The sequence below is a fragment of the Asterias rubens genome, chromosome 9 (genome assembly GCF_902459465.1).
Source record: "Asterias rubens chromosome 9, eAstRub1.3, whole genome shotgun sequence".
Lineage (NCBI taxonomy): Eukaryota > Metazoa > Echinodermata > Asteroidea > Forcipulatida > Asteriidae > Asterias > Asterias rubens.
The window spans coordinates 12696431-12720544 of NC_047070.1; the positions used below are offsets into that span (position 1 = coordinate 12696431).

A 24114-nucleotide genomic window follows, 5' to 3' on the forward strand; every position below is an offset into this window, starting at 1 on the left:
CCTTGCTCTATGCTGTGGCAATGCTTTATGCTGCGTACTTTGCTCTATGCTGCGTGCTTTGCTCTGGGCTGCGTACCTCGCTCTATGCTGTGTGCATTACTCGCTACATGAAACTCATACGTAGTATTTATTAAACCTCAAACAACAACTAAGGAGTGTCTGCACTTGTAAACTGACAAGAGTTAAATGGAAGCGGCAAAAAGGTTTGAACCAAATCCAATTACCCTTTTGGCAATCTTTGAAGTTTCATCAAAAGGAAAAATAACTCTTCGTGCAGCAAATACCTTATCTTAATTCACAATCAGTAGAGACTTAATTTTCTTGTGCAGACATGTCAATGGATGACACTTTAATATCGTCTTAAATCCTGAACACGGAAACTAAAAATTGAAAGTACATGTATGATTCATTGATAGCATGTCCATGTAAAATCTTCACATTCCACGATTCAATATCTCAGAGTCAAACAGAGATTACACAAACAAAAACCTACCAATCTTCTGCAAGTCCTTGTCATTTCAATACTATTACCTGTCGGGTATTTGAAATGAAACGCAAGGTTGAACTTGGTCAAAATCAGACAAATAAAACACCTGGATTATTTACCTTCAGTGTCTTAAAAATCATGCACTTCTGTTTCTTACACGGTACTTCAACATGTACAAGAACTGATTTCTATTTTTGTAATGTTTCATACATGTTTTACTTGTGAAAGTCCCCCGAGTATACAAAGTACTTAGTAAACCACAAGTTGAAAATTAGGGTTTCCTTCAAACATGTCAAATGGTAATTATTCAGAAAACATCCCATTTCCTGAGAGAAAGTTTGGCAGCACTTATGGCTGATCTATGTGCAGGGGGAAAGAATTGACAAGAGAAGGCGATCAGTGGCCTTGGACTTGATTCATATATATTAAAATGTAATGATGGTGGCTTCTTTCATATAGCACACAAATTATGTGAAAACGGTGATCCTCATGATGCTCAACAACAGGCAAAATATACTAGTAAGATAACAACAACAACATTTGGGAGAATGAGTAATTAGAGCACAAGCAATTAGGTTTTAGGTGATTGTTTGAAAGAACTGGCAGACGAAGCTTGACAAAGGAACACTTTGGAAGACTGTTCCAGAGAGTTGGGCCAGCATGGGAAAAAAACTGCAGTCACCCAAAGAGTGTTGGGATCTGGGAACATGAAGAAGGGAGTTATCTGATGACCTGAGTTTGAACAGATGAATGTATGCCTGTATTGAACTCTGTACAATGTATATAGACAGATGAGGAGCCAGACACCAGCAATAGAGCTTTGAAGGTGATGTGTTCTCAACAGACAGACAGTTAAGGGACTCATCAGCAACAGGTGTTATGTGACTGGTTGTTGATGAAGGTTACAAGTCTGGCAGCAAAACTTAACAAGAGGTGCTGTTTATTTACTTGTTATTGGGAAAGACTTACAAGAAGTGGGTTAGAGAAATCAAAGCATCAAGAAATGAGGGGTGGAGTAGCTGTATTTGCAACAAAGACAAGGTTGCGCAGCTGATATTTAATTGACCTACATGTAGACACATGGCAGATATAGTAAAGGAAGAACATATCACGGAAATGTTCGAGATTTAAACACTTTCTGTTAAGCAAGGCAACTACTTTTTAATTTGAGGTTTGGAAGAGTTCAATCAGAACATCAATATATACCAAATAGATGATAACTTCTTTTTAAATAAGCATGTAAGTAATCAACAACTTACAACAATTATGTACATTATTTGCCTTTATTTGTTGTTGGTTATTTCAAGAAGATATTTATCTGACAAAGTGATTAGTAGTGATACCCATTAGTAGTGATACCCATTAGCAATCACACAAAAGCTTTTCATCCTTAAATTTACAATTTGAAAATGAAATTGATACAAGTGTTCAATCTCTTTCCTGCAATAATGAAATAAAAATGTATAACACTAGCTCCTCTAAACAAAAACCCCAAAACACCCTGTCAACTCAAATTTGCAAAGTATCTGCTGGCAAAGTTATCATCATGCTTTGAATGAGAGTCACTTGGATCATTTTTCCTCCCCAGATCTATGTATTACTGTATTGGGCTTACAGTATATAAAGCCAAGCACTAAAATACACTTATGGCAAGCCCTGTGATTTAATTACTAGAAGATAGTGCAGGTAAAGTTCTTGCCTATCTTCACTGTAAAGGGATCGAATTGGCAGCTAATGGCATTTACATGTTCATCCAGTCTGGGCATATGATATGTAAGATTGTCATTCATTCTCAACTAACAACAATGAGTTGTAGCCAACAGCCGGACAGTTCCATTTACACAAAGTTACGAGAGTAGAAATGCCATGTAATGTGCATCTGATACTAATTAGCAGTTGAAACTGTACCGCAGTTGTGCCATAAATCCCTCAGGGAGGCGAGATAGATTAACAAGGTGGCAATATCTAATTTAATTGGAACACTTTTAATGTATGTAGTCTGACGCTACTTTCACATTCTCATGCTGCCATCTCTATAGGCTTAAATTAAGTTGAATACTTAACTTGTTAACTTGTTATTTGAGAATTTCAGGTCTAATGTTAAATGTAGTCAATGTTTGCTAACTTCAGTGTAGAAATATGTATTGAACCATGGCTACTATTGGTCAAAAGTAAGTCACATGACAATTACGACCAATAGTGAAGTTTAAAAATTGATGATTCATTAAATACTGCGCATGATACCACCTCATTTAGAGTAAGGACCTAAAAAACAACATAAACAATATGAGGAGAAACTTACATCTTGGCCATTTCATTTTCAGTTGAATTTCATTGATAATTTAAGAGGCTTCTTGAGTTTCCTAATGATGACACATCACATGGTGTACTTTGCAGAAATATTGGCTTAGCGCTGAGCAGCAATAGCAGCAGTAAGAGCACCTCGTAGTTCAAGGCCACAAGAGACAACTCCCTAAAGATTATTGTCATCTTGAATTGCTGCCCGGTCTCCCCTCCGTCATCATGATGCTGTACAGAGACATCATGTCGCTGACTCACACCGTTTACAAACTAAGCTTGGGATCGCAAAGTGAGCACACTGTTCTAATTACACCGGAGCTACATGTATACCTGGGGATCAAAATGACTTCTTCATACTGCCTTGATTCGTATGATAACAACCAGAAGAACTAGTAATAATGGGCCTATGGGATCAGGCATTACTGTGTTTCTTCTGTTGCTTTTACGTCACAAATTCCTAAGAGACTGATTCTGCCTACTCAGGTCTTGACTGTCAAATAGGTATCTTCTTACTGAACCGATACAGTAACATATAATTTCACACTGATCTTGGTAACAATTTAATCCCTTTACACAAAGATCCTTGCTTCTTATACTTGAAATATATATAGTCATGAATGGGTGAAATCAAAGTGTCATCATGATGTTAAAATGTTACCTTCAACATTGTTCTTCTGAAGCCCTGAAAACATTCTAAAAGTCATTCAGTTTCAAATGCATCAGTTGCAATTAACTTGTATGTAAACAAGGGTATCAAAATAACCGTTACTCATCCTTCAACAGATTCAATTAAATGCAAATCTCAAATTTCATGCCACTTATTGTATCTGTTCCTGTCTAATAGCTTAACAATGACATTCCAAAATGTTCTTGACTGAACATTGTAGAAAGAACTTAGCAGAAAGAACTTAGCAATTGTGTAATGTAAAAATGCACAGTAAGGTGAAGAAAGCTTACAAAAGCAGACTGGATGAAACTTGATGACAGGAGTGTATTAAGACAAGAACTGTTATTGGCTGTATCATCCAGGCCTGCTACCTGAGCGTCTGCATTGTACCCTCCAAACACTGTGATTAATGCAGCATATTAAGATCAATGTAAAACATGGATGCACTCGCATGTAGACAGAGGAGTTTGCTGCGTTTAACAGTGGATAATTGTGTGAATATATACCATAAAAAAACACACAAATAACAAGAATCAACTGGACATGTATATTGCGCCTTAACAAACAAAGAAACTGGAAAAATTGCCCCAAAGCTTTGTTACCCTTGCAGTTGCGCTATTTAATTTGAAAACCTCATTTTAAAGCGCTCAATTAAATGCTGTGACCCACCCTATACGCCCATACATGCAATATACAATGTACAAAGGTCCATTATTCTTTATATCCTTATACCTTACCTTCATTCCTTTGACTTTCTTGACAGGTTTTGCTGGAGATTCTTCATCTTCATCTTCCTCCTCCTCCTCATCTTCTTCATCGTCATCACTAAAAGCAGCAAAATGAAAAGAATTGTTTAGAGCTAAAACCCAAGTAAGGATGAGATTAGCCGTGTAGTAGGTCTTTCACTTTTGTATAAATACTAGTGACGTCCAGATAGCAGACATCATTCCTAGAGCAGCACTTTTTGTTCCATGTACATGTACTGTATCATTTAAACCTTAGCAACCTATTTCACCCCATATGGCCAATAAACATCATCCAAGACATTATGAGAAACAAGGGCATCATGTACACACTTTGCAGGAAAAAGATTCACTGAATGTTGTTTCTCCTCAAATTGCCTGCTTAGTGTATGTCAAGCGTATTTTACAGCTTAGCAGGAATTGTTTGCTTGTAATGTATTAGTGCAATATCTGACTAGGCATTCTTTGCCAACACATCTAGCACAAAAAAAATAAATCAACACTTGCACAGTAATCAGAGAATGGTGATCGCTTAGCCTGCAGAATTCAGTGGTAAGCAGAGCCATGAAATTGGGCCAGAATCTTCCCAATGGGCAAGATTAGTCTGAACCTATGCATTACCAAAGCCTAGAGGGCAGCAATGGATCTTAAAAGGTGGTTCCTGGCCAGGGCACCTGGGGTCATTTCCATAATGCTGTTTATGACATGATAAATCATTGTTTTTCATTCCAATCAAGTACTTTGGAATTTCCAATAAACACACCACAAATCCAATTTGAAATGTAATCAATTTGGGCCATAAATATTTCTCAAAAAGTATTTGCAATTATTACTTTTTGAATCATTACTGTTGAAATCTTTTAGCAGAATTAACTAAGTAAACATGCTTTACATCTCAGTCAGAGACATGGTCACAAAATTACAGGCAAACTAGAGTTACAGACATGATACAGAAAATAAAATGGGCTAAATGAAGATGGGCTGGACACACTACCTGAAGAACAGACAGCTGAACAAGGCTAATGGAATGGCAACCAAGGACAGGGAAAAGGAGAAGAGGTAGACAAAGAAGGAGATAGCAATAGATCTTATACAGTATGGACATGAATAGCAAGGAATAGAGAATGGTTGCTAGATCCTACACTGGATTAACGCATAAATTAGCACTGGACACTTTTTGTAATTGTTAAAGACCAGTATTCTCACTCAGTGTTTTATACCATCAACAGCTCTCCATTGCTCAGTGAGTTTTTATGCTAAACATTATTTTGAGTTCCCAGATAGTGTCCAGTGCTTTTAATATACGTGTCATAACTTCGCTTCAAAGCCAATCCTGCTGACAAAACTGTGCATTAAGTAGCCTTAAAAGTGATCCAAAAGGAGTCTTAATTAAAGAGTTAAATATAGTCCGAGTTCCCCCTTAACCAATGAGATAATGTATGTACACGTATGTCTGGTAATCTCATATCAAACTTAATTGGGAAGAGAAGATAATCTCCAAGTTGTAGGCGACTCTCCGTTCCCAATTATATCAGTAAATATATATCCTCCAGGAAGCCTAAACTAGGCCCGATGGAGGCACTATTAGCAGCAATGCTTCATGTTTAACTAATGTTGACATAGGGGTAATATCAATCCTTAATTGCGGATATTCACACCTGTCTTCTTCATCCTCCTCCTCTTCTTCCCCTTCAAAGTCTTCATCATCTTCTTCATCATCATCATCGTCCAGTTCCTCCATCTAAAATAGTCATCAAGACATCCAGTCTTCATTATCATTGCCATTACGGATGTCATATAAAATAGTGCATTTCTGCTTTGGTTATTATGTGTTCCTGTTAGTAATAGTCAAATCAGGACTCCGCAGTAACCTCTGCCCATCCTAATCAGAGATTCAACTTACCCAACATGAACCACAACAGATGCAACTTGACACTTCACAAGTAATTAATATGAGTAATGACAGACATGACATTACTGTGGTAAAAGAGTACAGTCAAGTATTTCAGAGAACAAGTATAGCTTGTGAGTCCTCTGAAATTGTCAACATTATCAAGGTCCTACCAAGAATACCACTACAAGTAACTTACTTTTCCAGACACCAAGATCCCCTGCCAAATCAAATCAAATATACATTTGTTTTTTTAATAATGATAAAGTACCCGCCCAAAATTATTGTTTTCTGCCATGCAATATTGGATAAGTGAAAGGGATGTTTAGACACGGACATGATTTTGAGAAATCAACCCTACCCTTTCCATGTTGGTCAAAGCCACTTTAAAAAATGCCCCTGAGATTCATTCATTTATTCAAACTTATTTTTATTTCCATACTTCATGAAAACAGTACAATTTTTTTCTTTTAAAAAAATAACCAATAAACAAAGCTATTTAATGAGGCTGAGAAAATTCAATAAATATAGTTTGGAGGCATCATCTGGAAGCCGAGGCTTATGTAGTGATGCCTGGGAACAGACAATAAACGTAGACAAGAACAAACAGACAGACAATTAGAACAAAGACAGACACGATGAAGACAACAATGATGAGAACAATAACTGCACAACAACAAAAATAATACCAATATTATTAATAATAATAAATAAAGTAATAATAAAAAATGCATTTGATGGCAACTAAGCAATAGTAAAATGAGAGTGAGAAGACCAACTATGTATGTCAAATACTGGAAGAGAAGAGCTCTTTTATAAGTGCGTTTAAATCGACCCACAGATGATTGTGTTCTAATAGACTGGCTTAAACCTGAAAGATGCGGCCCAAAGAAACAAAGAATTTTTAAGTGGAATGATGAGCGGGTGAATGGCACATAAAGGTGTGGTTTGTTATGTGATTTGTACATTCATTAATTTCTGCAAGTGCTAAGTGTGCTCTTGGGGATGTGAGGAAGTGCAGATCCTGATGGCCCTTTTTTGAGTGGTTATTAGTGAATGTAGTTTGTTTTTAGAAACTTGTGCCTAAATGATATTACAATCCATTTATATGAAGTGCAAGTTGAACAATGTTTTCTTATATTGTTTATTTCTAACATTCAAATAGTGTGTAGATTGTTTGTGTACGAACCACTGGCATTTCTTCATCTACTTCCTCTACATCGTCATCATCATCATCATCATCATCATCATCATTTTGCTCTTCTTTGGACAGCTTACCAAGACAAAATCACCAAAACATCAATACAACAGAGAACTAATTATCAAGGTGTAAAGCAAGAAGCCTTCTGTGGCATGGGGGTTTGAGCCAGGTTTGGGGCCTGCTCAAGGGTCCTCAATCAACTGGTTCAAGTTTCTAGATAATCTCCAGAAGTGCATTTTCAGGAAAACAAATAAACGCTTTATTTAATACAGTATTGCTAATCAGGCAGACTAGGGGCATGTGGGAGCTGCTGTGAACCAAACTATTCAAAGATACCAAGACTGTCTGGTTACAAGTTTTTGGAACATTTAAGTTCTGTTGATTTAATACAGAGTATTCAAAATACATACCTGACACAGTATTGTTCGACTCTGAATAATTCTAAATTTGCCAGAAATCAAAACGGGAGTTGTATCGTGCACTTTTTGGACCAAGTCACTGATTACATACTGACTAATCTTCTTGTGCTTGTACTTCAACATCAGTTTGTCAATGAAATCAGACTATTTAAACAGGTTTGAAATGCCAATTAACAAGAAGTCCAAATTAATAAACAAGTTCAAAAAGGCACTTGCACAAACATCTGTTCACTAACTGTGAACGAATGACAAAAGTGTGGACCACAAAACAAATGGCTTGCACATCAATCTAGCAAATATTCCTCTTAATGATTTTGTTTTATTAATGTTTGTTCATTAACAGACACGGATAATATACCTTCATCTTTTTGGCAATACTTTCAGACGTAGAAATTTGTCTTTTCTTGCTGTTTGTGATGATATTGTCAGGATTTATCTTTGTTTCAAAGTCTTCTTCGTCCATTTCATCTTCATCATCGTCATCATCTGCACTGATTTCTGGAAATAATGATTAAATGTACCTTATTAACAATCACAGTATCTGCTTAGAAAGTGGGGACTATAAAGGGGGAACAACAATAGGAAGATAGCTGATTAAAGGCAGTGGACACTATTGGTAATTGTCAAAGACTAGCCTTCACAGTTGCATAAAATAAAATAACTAACCTTTGAAAATTTGAGCTCAATCGGTCATCAAAGTTGCGAGATAATAATGAAAGAAAAAAACACCCTTGTCACACAAATTTGTGTGTTTAGATGGTTGATTTCGAGACCTCAAGTTCTTAATTTAAGGTTTTGAAATCAAATTCGTGGAAAATTACTTTTTCTCAAAAACTATGGCACTTCAGAGGGAGCTGTTTCTCACAATGTTTTATACCATCAACCTCTCCCCATTACTCGTTACCAAGTGAGGTTTTATGCTAATAATTATTTGAGTAATTACCAATAGTGTCCACTGCCTTTAACACTAAGAGTACCAATCATAAACCTTCATTATTCCAAGTATTCTATTACTATAAGAACTAAAGAGCCCTGGATAATTGTAATGACAAATCAACTTGGACAGCCACAGGTGTGTTACTTCATGATCCACAGGATTTACAAACAAAATTAGTTTAAGGAAGTTTAACTCCCTTCCAATAAAGCTAGTCAACTCCTCGTCCCTATCAACAATTGAGACAACCTGCCAATGAGTAACTCATCATTCATGCCCAGTTGAAATATGTGGACTACATTATATGTGTAGCTTCCACGGTTTGTCCACAGTACTGAATACGCATGGACTGATTTATAGCAATGGTTATTCAAACAATCTTCGTCTGACCTAAAAGTTAGTCTCATACCTACAAGAATAGATAGATTAGTGCCAAACAAGTACAACAGGTGCTCGTCAAATCAAACAAGTGTTCTATCTTAACAGAGATCAGCCATAGACCAACAAATATGAGGCACGCCTAGATATGAATCAATGTTACTATCATTTAACACAAAAAAACTGATCTGTTCGGAATATTGCGGCAGCTGATTTTCTCCTGTACCCTGTCTTTCTAGTAAGTTGAAAGTATTTGTTTGTTGTCCAATGTACATCAATGGTTCAAGGTTATCAGAAGTCTGACGTAATGATACACTTCGTGTGGATACTTGAAGTGCAGGTAACCACAATGGTTGTGGCTTCAAACCAAACAAAGAATTTAAAGGGAAAGTACATCTTGTTTTTGGAGTAACAAGATCCAACCAACCTAAAAACAGTAAGGTGATCATGATGTGTTAAATACCCAAACCAGTTAACTGTTTTCATTGGTTTTCATAAACTACTGTTTATGATTTGTCAGACATAATGTGCCAACTAAAATCACAAACAGGATCTTCAAATGTGATTCCCTTGACAGTATTTCAGACAGAAGTGTTTCTCTGCAGGATTGGCATGAAAATAATAATCAGTGACTCACGCCAAGTTCAAGCGGCTTTTTAGTCAAATGTAAGAAACATCATTTAGTGCATGGTTAACCAATCTTTGTAAGAGATGTTAAAAATGACACTATACTATAATCAAACCAACCTTGTAGTGAGATGGGTGTTGTTTGGTATGGGTATCATTTATCACCCCAAGCATGTTTTTATAAATTCAACACTTGTCTTGTAATGTTCAATCTTAATTTAAACGAAGGTAGCTAAATCAAAATTTGCACACAGTGTATACAAACCTTTCAAAACCTGCATTTGTCCACCTAAATATTTTGTACACATAATTCTAGAGTTTTCCCTCACCGCCCGGCTGGACGAGTCAACCAACATTTTGGGTCACCTGCAAGAGTAACTCATCAACCTTTTTCCCTTTGTCCACATGTTTGTTTGATGCACACAATTTGGCAATCTCATCCCCTAAATTTTATTAAAAGCTAGAGAGTTGAATGAATGCAGTTGGATTTAATCGATTAAAGTGCAATCTAGTGGCTTTAAACATGCTTTAAACATGCTTTTAAAAAAAGTATAGAGATCTCATCAATTACATAATCACTGTCCTTGGAGTTGGACATGGAGTTGGACATGGGGGGGGGGGGGTCTTAGGCCCCGTTCCCACTGTACCCCGCATTGATCTTGCAGTTACCAACATGACCAAGGTTTGTCAATTCAATATCAAGGGTTACTGTAAGTGATGTTTGAAGCTTGACATGGTGTAAATAAGAATTAACTATTTAAATAAATAGTTAACTTGCAGGGACAAACAATGTATTAAATTTCTTTTTAGTGTTATCAGTATTTACCCTGGGCTGATGAAATGAATGTCCAATTTAAAAAAATAAACATTGGGTATTTCAAATAAATGTGCATTGATGCCTTATATCAGGTACATGAAGAGGAATCTATGCACAAATTATATTTGACATTAACAAAATAAAATGTAACCATTAAATTTACGCTGTCAATGTTTAGATAAACTTAGAAAACCAATTAGACATTGGCACACTTTATCACCATCAGTGTCTGTTGTGCAACCCATCAAGTCAATCAGTCTCGTCAGTCTAGTCAGTTATGGGGAAAGAATTAATAATATGTGACACATGTCTAAGATTAAATTCAAGAGACAGAAAAGATGAACATTCTCTAAACAGCCAAAAACAGCTGTGCAGACTCGCAATATTCTGCAAAGGTTCTTAGTGAAAAGCTGGGGCTTTAGGGGTTTGGGTTAATTACCTATCATATGCTGTCCACTCAGGTACACTGGTCCAGTACCGGATACTAAAGACAACGTGACAGGAGGTTGGATAGCAATGTCCAGTATGCTCTGAGGAAAAAACAACATCATTCATATTTCAATCAATGCTTAGCATTACTTATAGTGTATTATTTCCATGCAGGCAGCGTTTTAGTCAGCTCATACCAAGGGTTTTCTTCCAGCCAAAAATCATAAAATCATCCTTGGTCAGTTAAGATCAACGGCCGATTTCATTAAGTTCCTCCAACAAAAATGTTTTTCCTAAAAGGTGTAATTATTTTGGGATACTTACATAAACAGTAAGATGGGTAAGCTAAAGAATCACAAGTAGATGACGTGGCATTTCAGATGGCAACCCATTTTTGCTACGAGAACTTTCAGTGCAAACAAATGTGTGCCTTGAATGACATTTAGGCCAAACGTCAAATTTAATGTACTGGTATAATTCAAATATCTTTCGTATAATTTAAATTTGACCAAATTCATCAACAGTTCACTTAAAATGCTTGTTCTAATAATTTGTATTTTGTCCTAATGAATTAACTCATTACAAAATGTACTAAGTAACCAACCTACTTTTACTTACTTGCAGATTACCTTAAATCTGGTCAAAAAGTAAAGTTTTTGAGGGTCTGAGAAATCTCATATTTTGCAATTTTAATTCAATGCAAAAGTTTGGGTGAAAAGGTTGTTTCAAAGTGCTTTTGGCTATGAATTTAGGTCAAAACAATTTTATTTTCTTACTGAACCACAGGGTTTTAAAAAAATTGTTGACGGAGAATTTGATCTCCAATTGTCCCAAGGGGTGTAATTCTCCCAACCTAAAAGTTCTTTATAAGGTTGGTGGGAATCCTGCCGGCTGATGACAGACAAACCTCAGTCAGTCAAGCCACACTCAATTATTTGACAAATTTTATTTTTACCTTATTTTGAGTATCATGTGTGTAAAATCTAGTTTGAAATGCATCACTAAGAGTTATGATTTCCACAACCCATCATATCTGCACGCAATACTTCAAATGAAACAAAAAGACATATTTTACAAAATAAAGCAGTTTTCTTGTTCTATGATTGAGCACAAGGCAGAGGGTATTGGCAGCTCAATTTTTTTCATAAAATACCTGAATTAAAAAGTGAACCACTTGACCTACATTATGGGGAACATTTACGCATGTACATGTGGTTTATCAGTTCTCAGTTAAATCTAGTCAAATAAAATATGTCGTTCCCGTTTTATTGGTTTGAGGTGGGGTAGATTTAAAGGTAAATCTACATTGTAGACTTAGTTTTCCTCCAGGCTACATGAGTGATTAGCAAAGTTACCCCAAAATCAGAGCACAATTTAACCTTTGGTTTGACCCTCTTATTTCACAGGTTTTTAAAGTCGTACAGCCAACGTCCTTTTCAGTGTATTTCCCATGGTTACATATTCTCTTCACACACTTGTATTTTTTAATACTACCCTATAGGAAAATAGATAAACACAAATCCGTCTTGTGTTTTCTCAACATTACTCGTTGAACATGCACTTTTCTTACAAATTTGAGTTGCCCTTTTGCGTAGCGTAACTGTCTGTGAAACCAAACCTATTGGCAGGAGTTTTTATCACCAGTAAAAATCTAAGCACTACAGATTAGTTCTCCCTGGATGTTTACTTGCATACAATAATATTTATGATTTACAAATCTGCTGCTTGAGGGTGAATAGGGCAAACTTAATCCGTAATAAATAAAATGCTTGTGATGACAGACGATGGTTCAGATCTTTCCTGGATATTATTCACTCCTTGTGCCAATTCTTGCAAGATTGAACCTCTATCGTGGTATAACCATCATAAGATTCTCCCATTCAAAATGGTGCCTCTGTAGAGAGTAGATAATTAGTCTCAACAGTTGTTGGTGAATGAAATTTGTTAGCGCACCCTGGGAACAAGACAAAGATCAGCAGCACCATGAATAGTGTTTACTAAACTGCCTGAAAACATTTAAAGCCATTGGACCCTTTCGGTACAGAAAAAACAAAAAAAGTTCACAGACTTACAAATATTTTACAGGGTTTACAGAAGGTAATGGTGAAAGACTTCTCTTGAAATATTCATCCATGAAATGCTTTACTTTTTGAGAAAACGGTAAAACAATATAAATTCTCGTTAGCGAGAATTACGGATTTATTTTAAACACCATGTCATGACACGGCGAAACGCGCGGAAACAAGGGTGGGTTTTCCCGTTTTTTTCTCCCGACTCCGATGACTGATTGAGCCAAAATTTTCACAGGTTTGTTGTTTTATATATAAGTTGTGATACACGAAGTGTGGGACTTGGACAATACTGTTTACCGAAAGTGTCCAATGGCTTTAACCTGTCTATACCATTTTCAAAACCAGGCCAAGGTTTTCTGGGAGTAAAAAACACTAATAATGTTTTTTCCCATTTTTGGCAGGAAATAGCAGGGAATATAATAGTTGGTTTTCTTTGAGGAAGTGCCCATTACAACTCTGTCACCTAAATTTGTAAAAACTAATTAAGACGAGAGACAGCAACGGAAATAAATAACTGATAATCATCTTTAAAAGCAATAGGGGTACCAAGAAAATAGGACAATGGTGCAAACATTTTTTGAATCTCCATTCTAAAAATCCATTGATGAAGGGAAATCAGTCTGGGGCTCTTTTGAAAAATGAGAAGCAGTATATATATTGATTAACTACTCTCAGGGAATGTGCATACATATTTTTTTATGAAATGGATAGTCACATTTTTTGTTGTAGCCTATTGCATCCATAATAAAAAATAGTTCAAATTAAAGAAAAATTAAGGTAATTTTTAACTTAAAAGTCTTGAAAACATTTTGGAAAACAATTTTTTTTTTTTTTTAAACCAGGTGATTTTTTCCAATGAACCTGCGGTTTCCATTTCATCATTTTGAACACACAACAAAAGTTGCGAACTGCTTCAAAACTGCTAATAAATCGCAAGACAGATCCAGTACAGACCAAGGCGCCAAGATGATCAAAATTTCACAAGCAAGCCAGAGAACCAAACCTTAAGGTCAGGGGGAAAGAACATATTGGGTGTGTGGCTACATCAGGTGATAATAAAAGAATAAGAGGAGTTTTGTAATTGCTTGTGCTATGCCTGAGGAGGCACACGTCTTTAATTTGTGCTAAATGAAGCATAAATTTGCTTTCATAATTATGTCCATTTGTTTTTGTGGTTTAGGGTCTAAACAATAATTTTAAAATCAACAAAAAACCTTTAAATTCAGGCTTGGTATTACACACGAGATCATGAGGCCATGACCTTTGTTGCCCTGGTCTTGACCTTTGTGCCGGAGTGCCCCCTTTCATAGACTTTTCATAGACTTTATAGTTTTAGAAGTGCCCTTTACAAAATGAGAACGCCCTTGACCTTTCAAAGATGAAATTCCAGGCAGGAACAGAATGTTTATATCATTTATTTTGTCCATGATAAAGCTTGATAGCATACGGATTAGGATTTAAGCAGACTCACTAGGCCCACTGCATGTCTACAGGTGGAAATAAGGCATGGATCACTCATGCTTTCTTCCTTTTGAATGACATGTGTACACAATACTTTATCTAAAGCGGAACTTGTGATTGATTGTTTGATAGGATGATTGATGTTAACCTGAAGACAGTTATGAAGCAACATCATTCCACGAACATCAAGCTGTTATTCCTAAGGGTGTGAAAACGTTTCTTTCCTGATTACATTTTAGATTCAACATGAAAGATTTATTCCCAAGGTCTTGGGAATATGTTTTTCCAAATGACTTATTTAAGTACTGTGTGTGTACTATTCAGTGGTGATTCCATGTTTTATTTTATTTTGTTTGCCAGGTGGTCGGCCACTGATCACTGATGGGGTGACTATAATCTCAATGTTGTTGTGGGTGCGGTATGAGGGCATGGGTAGCGGTAAGGTGTAGGGGAGGGTTCAAGGGGGGATTTCATGCCCCATCCACCTTGACTTGCTAAAACACTGATATTTTATGTGAAAACTTTTGATCTAGTAACCAAACCATTTATCTAATAACGAATACAAACATGTAGTGAATCTGCTGAAATCCAATGTATGCTTCAGCATGGAGAGAACCTAGCTTTAAAGGCAGTGGACACTATTGGTAAATACTCAAAATAATTATCAGCACAAAACCTCACTTGGTAACGAGTAATGGGGAGAGGTTGACAGTATAAAACATTGTGAGAAACGGCTCCCTCTGAAGTGACGTAGTTTTCGAGAAAGAAGTAATTTTCCACGAATTTGATTTTGAGACCTCAAGTTTAGAATGTGAGGTCTCGAAATCAAACATCTGAAAGCACACAACTTCGTGTGACAAGGGTGTTTTTTATTTCATTCATATCTCGCAACTTCGACGACCAATTGAGCTCAAATTTTCACAGGTTTGTTATTTTATGCATGTTTAGATACACCAAGTGAGAAGACTGGTCTTTGACAATTACCAATAGTGTCAACTGTCTTTAAGTACATTTGTTCAGAACATAAATTGTATGTTAGGTCTGCAGCCAACAATAAGTTGGAAAAAATATTTTGCACAAAATGCACGCAAAAGTGACCTTTGAAAATTCCATGTTAAAGCCATTGGACACTTTCGATAAACAGTATTGTCCAAAGGCCCACACTTCGTGTATCACAACTTATATATAAAATAACAAACCTGTGAAAGTTTAGGCTCAATCAATCGGTCATTGGAGTCGGGAGAAAATAACGGGAAAACCCACTCTTGTTTCTGCATGTTTCGCCGTGTCATGACATGTGTTAAAAATAAATCCGTAATTCTCGAGAATTTATATTGTTTTAATGTTTTCTCAAAAAATTCATGGAACAATATTTCAAGAGAAGTCTTTCACCATTACCATCTGTAAACCCTGTAAATTATTTGTAAATCTGTGAACTTTTTTTTTTGTCTGTACCGAAAGTGTAAAATGGCTTTAACAAAACTTTAGAAGATATATAAATGCAGTTAACAACAGCAATTTTTCTTTATAGAAGAATCAGTACTTAATGAACATAAGCAAAACAGACCGGGTAAATTTCAGCTAATTTTGACAAAATATTGACAAAAATAGGAAGATTATCAACATCAAGGCTGGATAGCTCAGTTGATACTGCACTGGCAGCACATTAATCCAGGGGTCGAGGGTCCTACACTATTAAACCTTTCTTTGTTCAACCCAAAATGATTTACAGAACATTGTGTGAATCTGCGCTTGTACAATTTTTTCAAAAAAGTACATACAGTGAAGGAATCCATTCGAAAGAAACTATGACAACATAAAAACCAAAATTCATGACTAATATAAACAACATTGCGGTCTTCTCCAGCACCTTGTCACAACCACAATCCTTCCATATTAAACTAAATTTGAAAATCGTGTAAGGGGAGTTCATGGTATTAACTATTCAATAGCAGTAGCACCCACGCTTTCTGATACATGTACTTTGGCTTGCATCCAAATCTTAAGACAACTTGGAGGCATGTATCTTCTCTTTCTCAAACAAACTGCCACATGGAATCAACTTATTGAGATTATTTTACTGCTATATTCCCTTAGCGACAAGGTTCGTGCAAGCCCCGCCTAACAAATGTAAATTAGCTGCATAAATTGTATTTCTCTATGACTGTTCGTTCATAGACTATAGAGGGTGCTGTTCATTCAGAACAGCTGAATGCTGTGTCAGAGATTCCAGGCACTGACCTTTATTATTCTGAAGCAATACATTCAGTTCCCATTTGTCCATGAATCTCAAGTATTGTTTGTTTGTTCTTTAATGCAGTTTTTTCTTTTAAATTGGAACAGCAAATTGGAAAATTTATGAACAATTTCAAAAAGGTGGATCCAAAATACACTGTATTTCAAAAGAAAACATGACACAATAATTAGCAGGCATATAAGATAACTTTCTAATGTTAACTTGGTTTCAAGCATTTGCAAATTTTCAAGAACAATAGATTCACCTCATAACTTTAGTGCCACCTTGAGGCAAACATGATGTGAACAGCTGAATATTTCCCAAAACTGTGGCCTTTGTCTTGTCTATAGATATTTTCATGGTAAATGTGCAATAGTGTGTCCAATTTGGTTCCCCCTATCAGGGTGTTTGAGCATGAAACTTGGAGGTCTTTTCCAAACCTCAGCTTGGGCTCCTCCATATTGCACAGTGTTTACAACATCAAACGGATACCACAGATGGAGACTGAGTCTAAGTCTTAGATTTGGAAACAGCCTCAGGATTTCTGCTTGTTCTCATCAATACACTCTCACTTTGCCGAGGTATATGTAAAACAAGCCATTCCCGAGTTATATTTTCATCTTAAAAGTGTTTGTCTTGTAGCCCCTTACGAACAGAGGCTGTTAGCCTGGCGTAGGGCAAACTTGAATAACAAGAACATACAGAATATCTTTTTAAATACAACACTATTCAGTACACATGAACATCAGGCTAGCATGTAAATTTAAAAGATGTTTTAAACATGGTTTTTGTTCAGCCAGTGGGTAACACCCACTTAACTTGACCCTCACGGTTCTGTGGCAATCTGCCAGTAGAACATGTGCCCTGTAGACTGGGGCACAAGGAAGTCAAATTCATCACCTTATGTGGTCCCCCTTTGGGCACAAATCTGGGACAATAGGGATGTTAGAAAAAAGCCATATCATATTGTCAAACAAAAACCAAACAAGTAACATGATTAACAATGACTAGTCTACACCTTTGAAACAAGTCAGCACAATACCTCATAGTCATTAGTTGGGCAAAAAGAGATAGCTTTGTAGATGCGTTCAGGAAGGACGAGTCTGTTGAGGGACTAGTTGGTTTCAGGGAAGTCTTGGGACTCTCGAGAGTTGACTAAACATTTTACAATGCTCTGCCAAGTTGTTATTAGGGCTTGGATGAGGCAATTTGGTTTGGGGTGAGTTGACTGTGTAAACCATGAAATGCAATCACTATCTTCAGGGGGGAGTCTGTCAATCATAGACACATCAGACCTTCATTTATAGAAATAGAAGGAGCTCTTTTAATCGCTCTCCTGAGAATACTCAGGAGCTCAATTTGAGCTCCTTGAGCTCCTAAAAAAATCACTCTTCTAAGATTGTCCAAGAGCTTAATTTGTTTGACTAGCATACTCAGTTTATGATTACTAAAATGGTCAGGTCGGACGTACACAAATAAAATTTACAGACAAAATAAAATAAAACAACCCCGATCCCACTCCCGTGTGACAAAATACCGCACGATTTTAAGGTTTTATATTTAATGTTTCTTTTTTTCTAAAATGTTTTCACATTTGATATAAAGCATTAGAAAATACACATTTTCTTACGAGAAAATGCGTTGTTGATCCATGGTTGATCTACATGTAGTACTTTTAGTGGTAGTACTAGTATTGCAACGACGGAGGGACGTAGCGTATGTGTGTAGTAATGTATCTGGCTGGGAGGTCGCTGCATGCATATTATGCATATTGAACACGTGCAAGTTCGTAAAGCTAGCAATCTGTTAATTGCGCTGCTCAATCTCGAGATTGCACAACAGATGTTGATTGAGCTACGTACGCCGACGGTATGCGCTTCGCCCTCACATTTGCACTGCCTGGAAATGCACTAAAATTCCCACGTGACACGTCGAGTCTTGTCTCAATGCGTTTATTGCTGGTTCGCGTAGATTTTACCAATAGAGGGCGTTTAATATCGCGCTAGTGCATTGTTCCAAAACGGCCTCTAGCGTTCAATGTTTCTTTTATTTATTGTCGCACGCAAAGTAACAACGACTACAGGCGTGAAATCTGCTTTTGTGTTATAAATAAAATACACCGTAATGATCGAGGAGGAGCACTGTCGATCGCGCACCTGAAGACAGTCCCAGGAGCGCGGTAGGAGGGCGAGCGCGATCGGTCTGACACATGCAGTACTTACACTTTCATTGAGGCCAAGCTTGAGTGAAAAGAGGGGCTGTTTCACATCGTCTCCTTCAAAGTTTTCGGTTGTGATCTCGACAACGTTTCTCTCTCCTTCCTCAGCATTGGCTCCAAGAACTGCCTGTAGTCAAGTAATTCATAATGTTACCAAAAGCAATAATACACAAGTTTGCCAAGAATCATGGCAAAACCCTTTGGACTCCAGTAAGCTCTGCTTTACACTAAACATGGTTGATTTGGCCAAGCATGATGATAAAATATCGAACATCTGTACACTGGTAATGCAGGGAAAGACTTTTTCTGAGTTAAAGACAAATTTACTTCACCTGAATTTATCTGCAATAAAAATAATTGTAGATTTTCATAGTGCAAAGTCCTTTAAGTGTAACCAACACGGGATGTATATTTATGGTGAATGGGCCGATATTAGATAGACGTACCATGCAAGTCATTAAACTTTATGCTGTAATACAAGTGTGCACAAGTCCCATACTCATCAAAGTACTGTACTCCCATCTAATGTATGACAACTTAACACATAAACAATGGAACTCTGCATGTGGCTGGCTAAGCAACAAAGAGCAAATGTATTGACTGTCAAATTCATATCAAATTCAAGCAAAGCTAAAACCTTGGGCATTTTCCAAACCTCTGCTAGAGGCTCTGTCTCTGGCTCCATTTGATTAAGAATGTGCAAAATGATGGACCCCAAGACAAGGTTTGGAAAAAGGCCAATCGAGATGAATTTATATCGATTTAATTATGTGAAATTTTGAAAAGTACAAGCTTGTTGAGAAATAACTGAATAACGACTAGGCTAAAATTGTTGCTTTTCACGTTTGATTCTTGTAGTTTTTGAGTTTATTGCATCATTTTGGGTACAATGTAACTCGATCACATGAGGGAAGTCTTCAACATCCTTCTTGCAAGTTTAGAGATGTGTGCAAGTGTATGAATGAATACTACGAATGAAGAATGCAAAATTGTGTTGTATATTACCAATCCCAAATCATGTGTTTTGGCCTACTGTTGGGATTCATTCAATTGATTTGGCAAATACCTGCTTAAGGAAGAGGAAATGTTGGATGCCTTCGATGTCTATATCATCATCATCATCATCTTCAAATGATGGATTCCACTTGATATCTTTCTTGCTCCCTGAAAGCTCATCTCCTACAGAGAAAAACGAAGCACCAAGTTGAGTCACTTCAGTACATTGACACAGAGAGAGCCCTGTGATGATGCTGCTGCTTCAGCAAAAAGCAGTGAGCAAGAGACCAAAATTATGACTTCACTAAAGGAAGAGGCAGGCACTTCTACATTGTATAACTAATCTTATATTGGAAATTTTAAGTAAATATTGAATGACAGTTCTTGTTAGTACATGTTTGTTAGTACATGCATATTGAGCGTTGCATGCAACTTCCTTCCCTTCCTACACAAAACGGAGCCCAAGGACGTGTCAAAAAATGAAAAGAAGGTAGCGGACCTCAAGTCATAACACCCAAGTACATGTGTACTCATGTAGGCCTACTCAAGTTCTAGGAGTTGTCTTCCTAAGTTCCTACCCTAGTCATACCTGACTAGCTAGTCTACAGCCTGGGCCCTGTGCACATGGTAATAGCACAGTCAGGTCACACTCACAACAATTGAGGTGCTGTCTAGGCTAGCCCCATTTGGGGCCAATGCACTTCGTTTCCTCCTTGGCCCCAGCGCCAACGCAATCATACTTTGGGCACAAAAATATGATTGCAGTAGCGCTGGGGCTTAGAATACAAAGTGGATTAGCCCCAAATGTGACTAAGTCTAGGCGGTCCATGTTCGGACCATGTTCACGGTTGCAACGTTTATCAAGTTTAAAAGGTTGCTTGCATAACACGAATAAACCAAGAAAGAATGATACTCCGCATTAGTTTGTTTCCAGTTTAAAAAAAAACAAAAAACCATGCATGGACATGTTTGAGGACGGTCCTACTAACAACTCTCAAAACAATGTCAAACTCTCAATACATTATAAATCGCGAAAGAGACATAAATTAAAACTGTCAAGTACACACAATGTAGGCCCTATTGGCTAAAGTAGAATTTCCCTTTGTGTTGAGGTACATTTCATTTTACGGAAAATTATGGGGGTTTTTCACGCAATTTGTTTTCTCTTCTAAGCAGCGTAGCAGTTAAATGATTTGTGGCATTGCATGGTGAGGTCTTAATCATTATATATTTGGCATAGCAGTTGGCTGCCATCTTGCCTTTCACAGAGCTTGTACAACATGGACAACAGAGGGCACCTTGCTGCAGCTGGCCGTTTATGGATTAGTCTTGGCACAAGTCGTCAGTGATCGATAACGGACAGTGTAATCATGGAGGTGTAGTTAAGTAGTACTGCGCTCGTTGAGTCCTTGTAAATCGTTTCTGGTATCAATAACTGATATTTTGGGCCAGACTAAATCCACAAAGAGCCATCTGCAGCAAGGCGCCCTCTGTTGTCCATGTTGTACAAGCTCTGTAAAAAAGGCAAGATAGCAGCCAATTTAGCTATGTAAAAAAAAATGAAAGAAAATGTCATAAACGCAATTTAACCTCAAACCAATGGAAAGTGTCCTTGAGCCCTAGCTCAACTTTTGTGGCCAACGAGTTTCTGAGTCCTTAGCCACACGTCTGTCGTCAGGGCCATCTTTTGGAAAGTGGCTTCCCTAGACAGCATAGCTGTTCTGTATAAACCAGATAAAATGTGATCAAAAAGCTCTTACTCTTACTTAGGTTGAGTTTTGTTCTTTATCAAGCTCAATAATAATATAATATTTTAATAACTATATAAAGTAACATTTTAAAAAGATACTATAACAGGACAGTCAAAATTGTTCACCGACTACGAAATTCTTCCCGCAAAGTTAACTGACATGACTGAGTCTGACCATACGTGTAACGTATGTACAATTTTAGTTTAGGAAAATTCATGCATAAATTCATGTATAAATTCATGTTTAAACACAAAAGTGGCTTTTTGCCTAGCGAATTTAATGATCTTTTTACACCATGTACATCTATCCATACTTATTCTTTTATTAAAAAGAAATAAATATTTTTCAAAATCATCGGATTTAGCTGAGCCTCCGGGTTGTTGGTGTATGATGGGGGTTGTTGGCGTGGGGTGGGTTGGGCTCGTTTGTCTCGCAGAGTTGGGGTAGTGGTGAGCCAGAGACTAATTGATCTTTTTTCTTCAGATTAACACGCAGGGAATTATATTTCTTAATATTTTTTCTGTATGATTTTTTCAACAATTCTTTGTTCTGGAGCAACGATTTGTTTTCAGATGACCAGAAGGGAGTTTAATTAAGTCGATGAATAAGGGTTTTGGGGTAAGTTAATTACTGGGGTAATCGTTTGCAATTCGAGCACTGCAAAAAAACTGTAAATAATTCAGAAACAAATATTTTTAAACTTTTATTCAATTTCAGCGACAATGAAATAAATATGGGTTGGAAAGTTTACCACCATCTTGAAATCAGTGGAAAGTATTTTAACATAATCATCAACAAATAAAGGTTTGAAAATGGCCTTGGTGCCCTTTCAGTTGGCCCCTTTCTTTTTGAGAGCTTTTGAGGCCAAGTGGCCTTGCCCCTCTGAAGCTAAAGGTTGAGGCCTGCTGTGGTGTCGTTAATTATTTTTATTGATTAGTCTGGTCCGTTTCATTGTTTGTTTTTGTTTGTTTGTTCTGTTTTTGTTTGCTTTTGTTTTTTGTCCTTATCGTCCAAGTCCTTGTCTGTCTCAGGGAAATATACAAAAGCATTATGCTTAAACTTTTTCCCTGCATGTCGACTAGTACGTTAATTTCTGTATAGCTACTATCTTCAAATTTCTATACTGTATTACTGTTAAGTTATTTGGCATCCGTCCTTCATTATTATACTCATTGATATTATTTTGTTTTCTACTGTATGCTTAATTGTAATTGTCGACATGGATGGAGGCTTCCTCCATCCATCGTCTGACCATTTTGGATTGACCCAAGCCCTTAAATCACCTAGACTCCTTTCGTTTGTGTCACTGACATACACAAACGAAAGGAGTCCATGATTGAGGGACAGATTACATCGTGCATTCTGACGCAATATAAAAACACGACCTGTGCTTCCAAGACCCCTGTCAAGTGTCAACTGCTTTTGCATGCGTACGAGCGACGACAAGCGAGCATTACCACCAGCATGCACAATCGGTATTAGGTGCACAACTCAAGTCAAAAGATGGGTCAAAAAAAATGTGTGGGTAAGATTTTTAGGAAGAATTCAATAGGCCGTATTGAACATCACGTCACCGTTCAAATATTTGCCCTACTGTACATACAACTTGATGGCGTGTCTGAGTGTGTGCGTGTGTGTGCGTGCTCGTGCCGTAGAAATCAAACTGGGGACGTTGCGTGCTGCGCATTTCTTTGATGTACGCGTTTGGACACACGTACGGTTTGACCTACAAGATGGCGACTTCCATGGCAAAAAGGAGGTTATTCAATACGGTCTTTAGACTTTACCGAAGTCGAAGAATTATAGAATTTTAACTAAGAATAAGAGTTGGCAACATCAACTTGTGTTAGCGACTGTAGGTAGGGCCCACCCATATACTTTAGTTTTACACTATGTATTATTACAGTTCTATGCTTCTTTTGTCGATTTAAAATGTGGAAACGTTTCCGTATGGTGCCACCACTTTTTCATTCGATATGAAATAATATAATATAGTATCTAATTTACCTCAATGAGATATCCCTTTTTGTAAAAATGAGTGAAAAAGTGGTGGCGCCATACGGAAAGTTATCCTAAAATGTATTGGACGTGTTGACGGTGTATTGACGGTACTGTTCCTTCTTGACGGTGTATTGACGTCCCGGTATGGACTCTGGACAAAACACGCTGGCTGGAGCCCTTTTTTCTCCAAATTTGTCAATCAAGGATTCATTGATTATTGTCCATCATTTCAAATGGTACTTACCCCAAAAGTATTCCTTTGACATTTTGTTAGAGATAGAAGACTAAGAAATACCACAGAAAGGAACAAACTAGATGAAATCTATAAATTGTACTATTCAAGCAGTGGTTTGTTGAACACCTACACACGAGGCAAAAGAAATGAACAGAATGGCACGTGGATGACGTGTGTGTGGAGCTGTAGGGTTGTTCTTGTTGGTGTGTGGCGTGTTGAAATGTTTTAAATCACGATTGCGCAGCAATTG

At 37.1% G+C, this 24114-nt stretch overlaps 1 protein-coding gene across 2 annotated transcripts in view; it reads right to left on the bottom strand.

Annotated features, from left to right (window-relative positions):
- LOC117294809 (nucleoplasmin-like protein ANO39) overlaps positions 1-24093 on the bottom strand; it is a 48571-nt gene extending 24478 nt beyond the window's left edge. Inside the window, exons 1-8 of one of the 2 annotated variants that reach the window (XM_033777339.1) lie at positions 23874-24093; positions 19948-20060; positions 18886-19008; positions 10905-10995; positions 8068-8207; positions 7279-7362; positions 5857-5939; positions 4193-4280 (exon numbers count right to left, since the gene is read on the bottom strand). In XM_033777339.1, coding sequence (XP_033633230.1) covers positions 4193-4280; positions 5857-5939; positions 7279-7362; positions 8068-8207; positions 10905-10995; positions 18886-19008; positions 19948-20060; positions 23874-23895 — 744 coding nt within the window. In that variant the 5' untranslated portion in view covers positions 23896-24093. The remainder of the gene's footprint in view (positions 1-4192; positions 4281-5856; positions 5940-7278; positions 7363-8067; positions 8208-10904; positions 10996-18885; positions 19009-19947; positions 20061-23873) is intronic. The other variant, XM_033777340.1, reaches the window with a different exon arrangement.
- Positions 24094-24114: the final 21 nt, after the last annotated feature.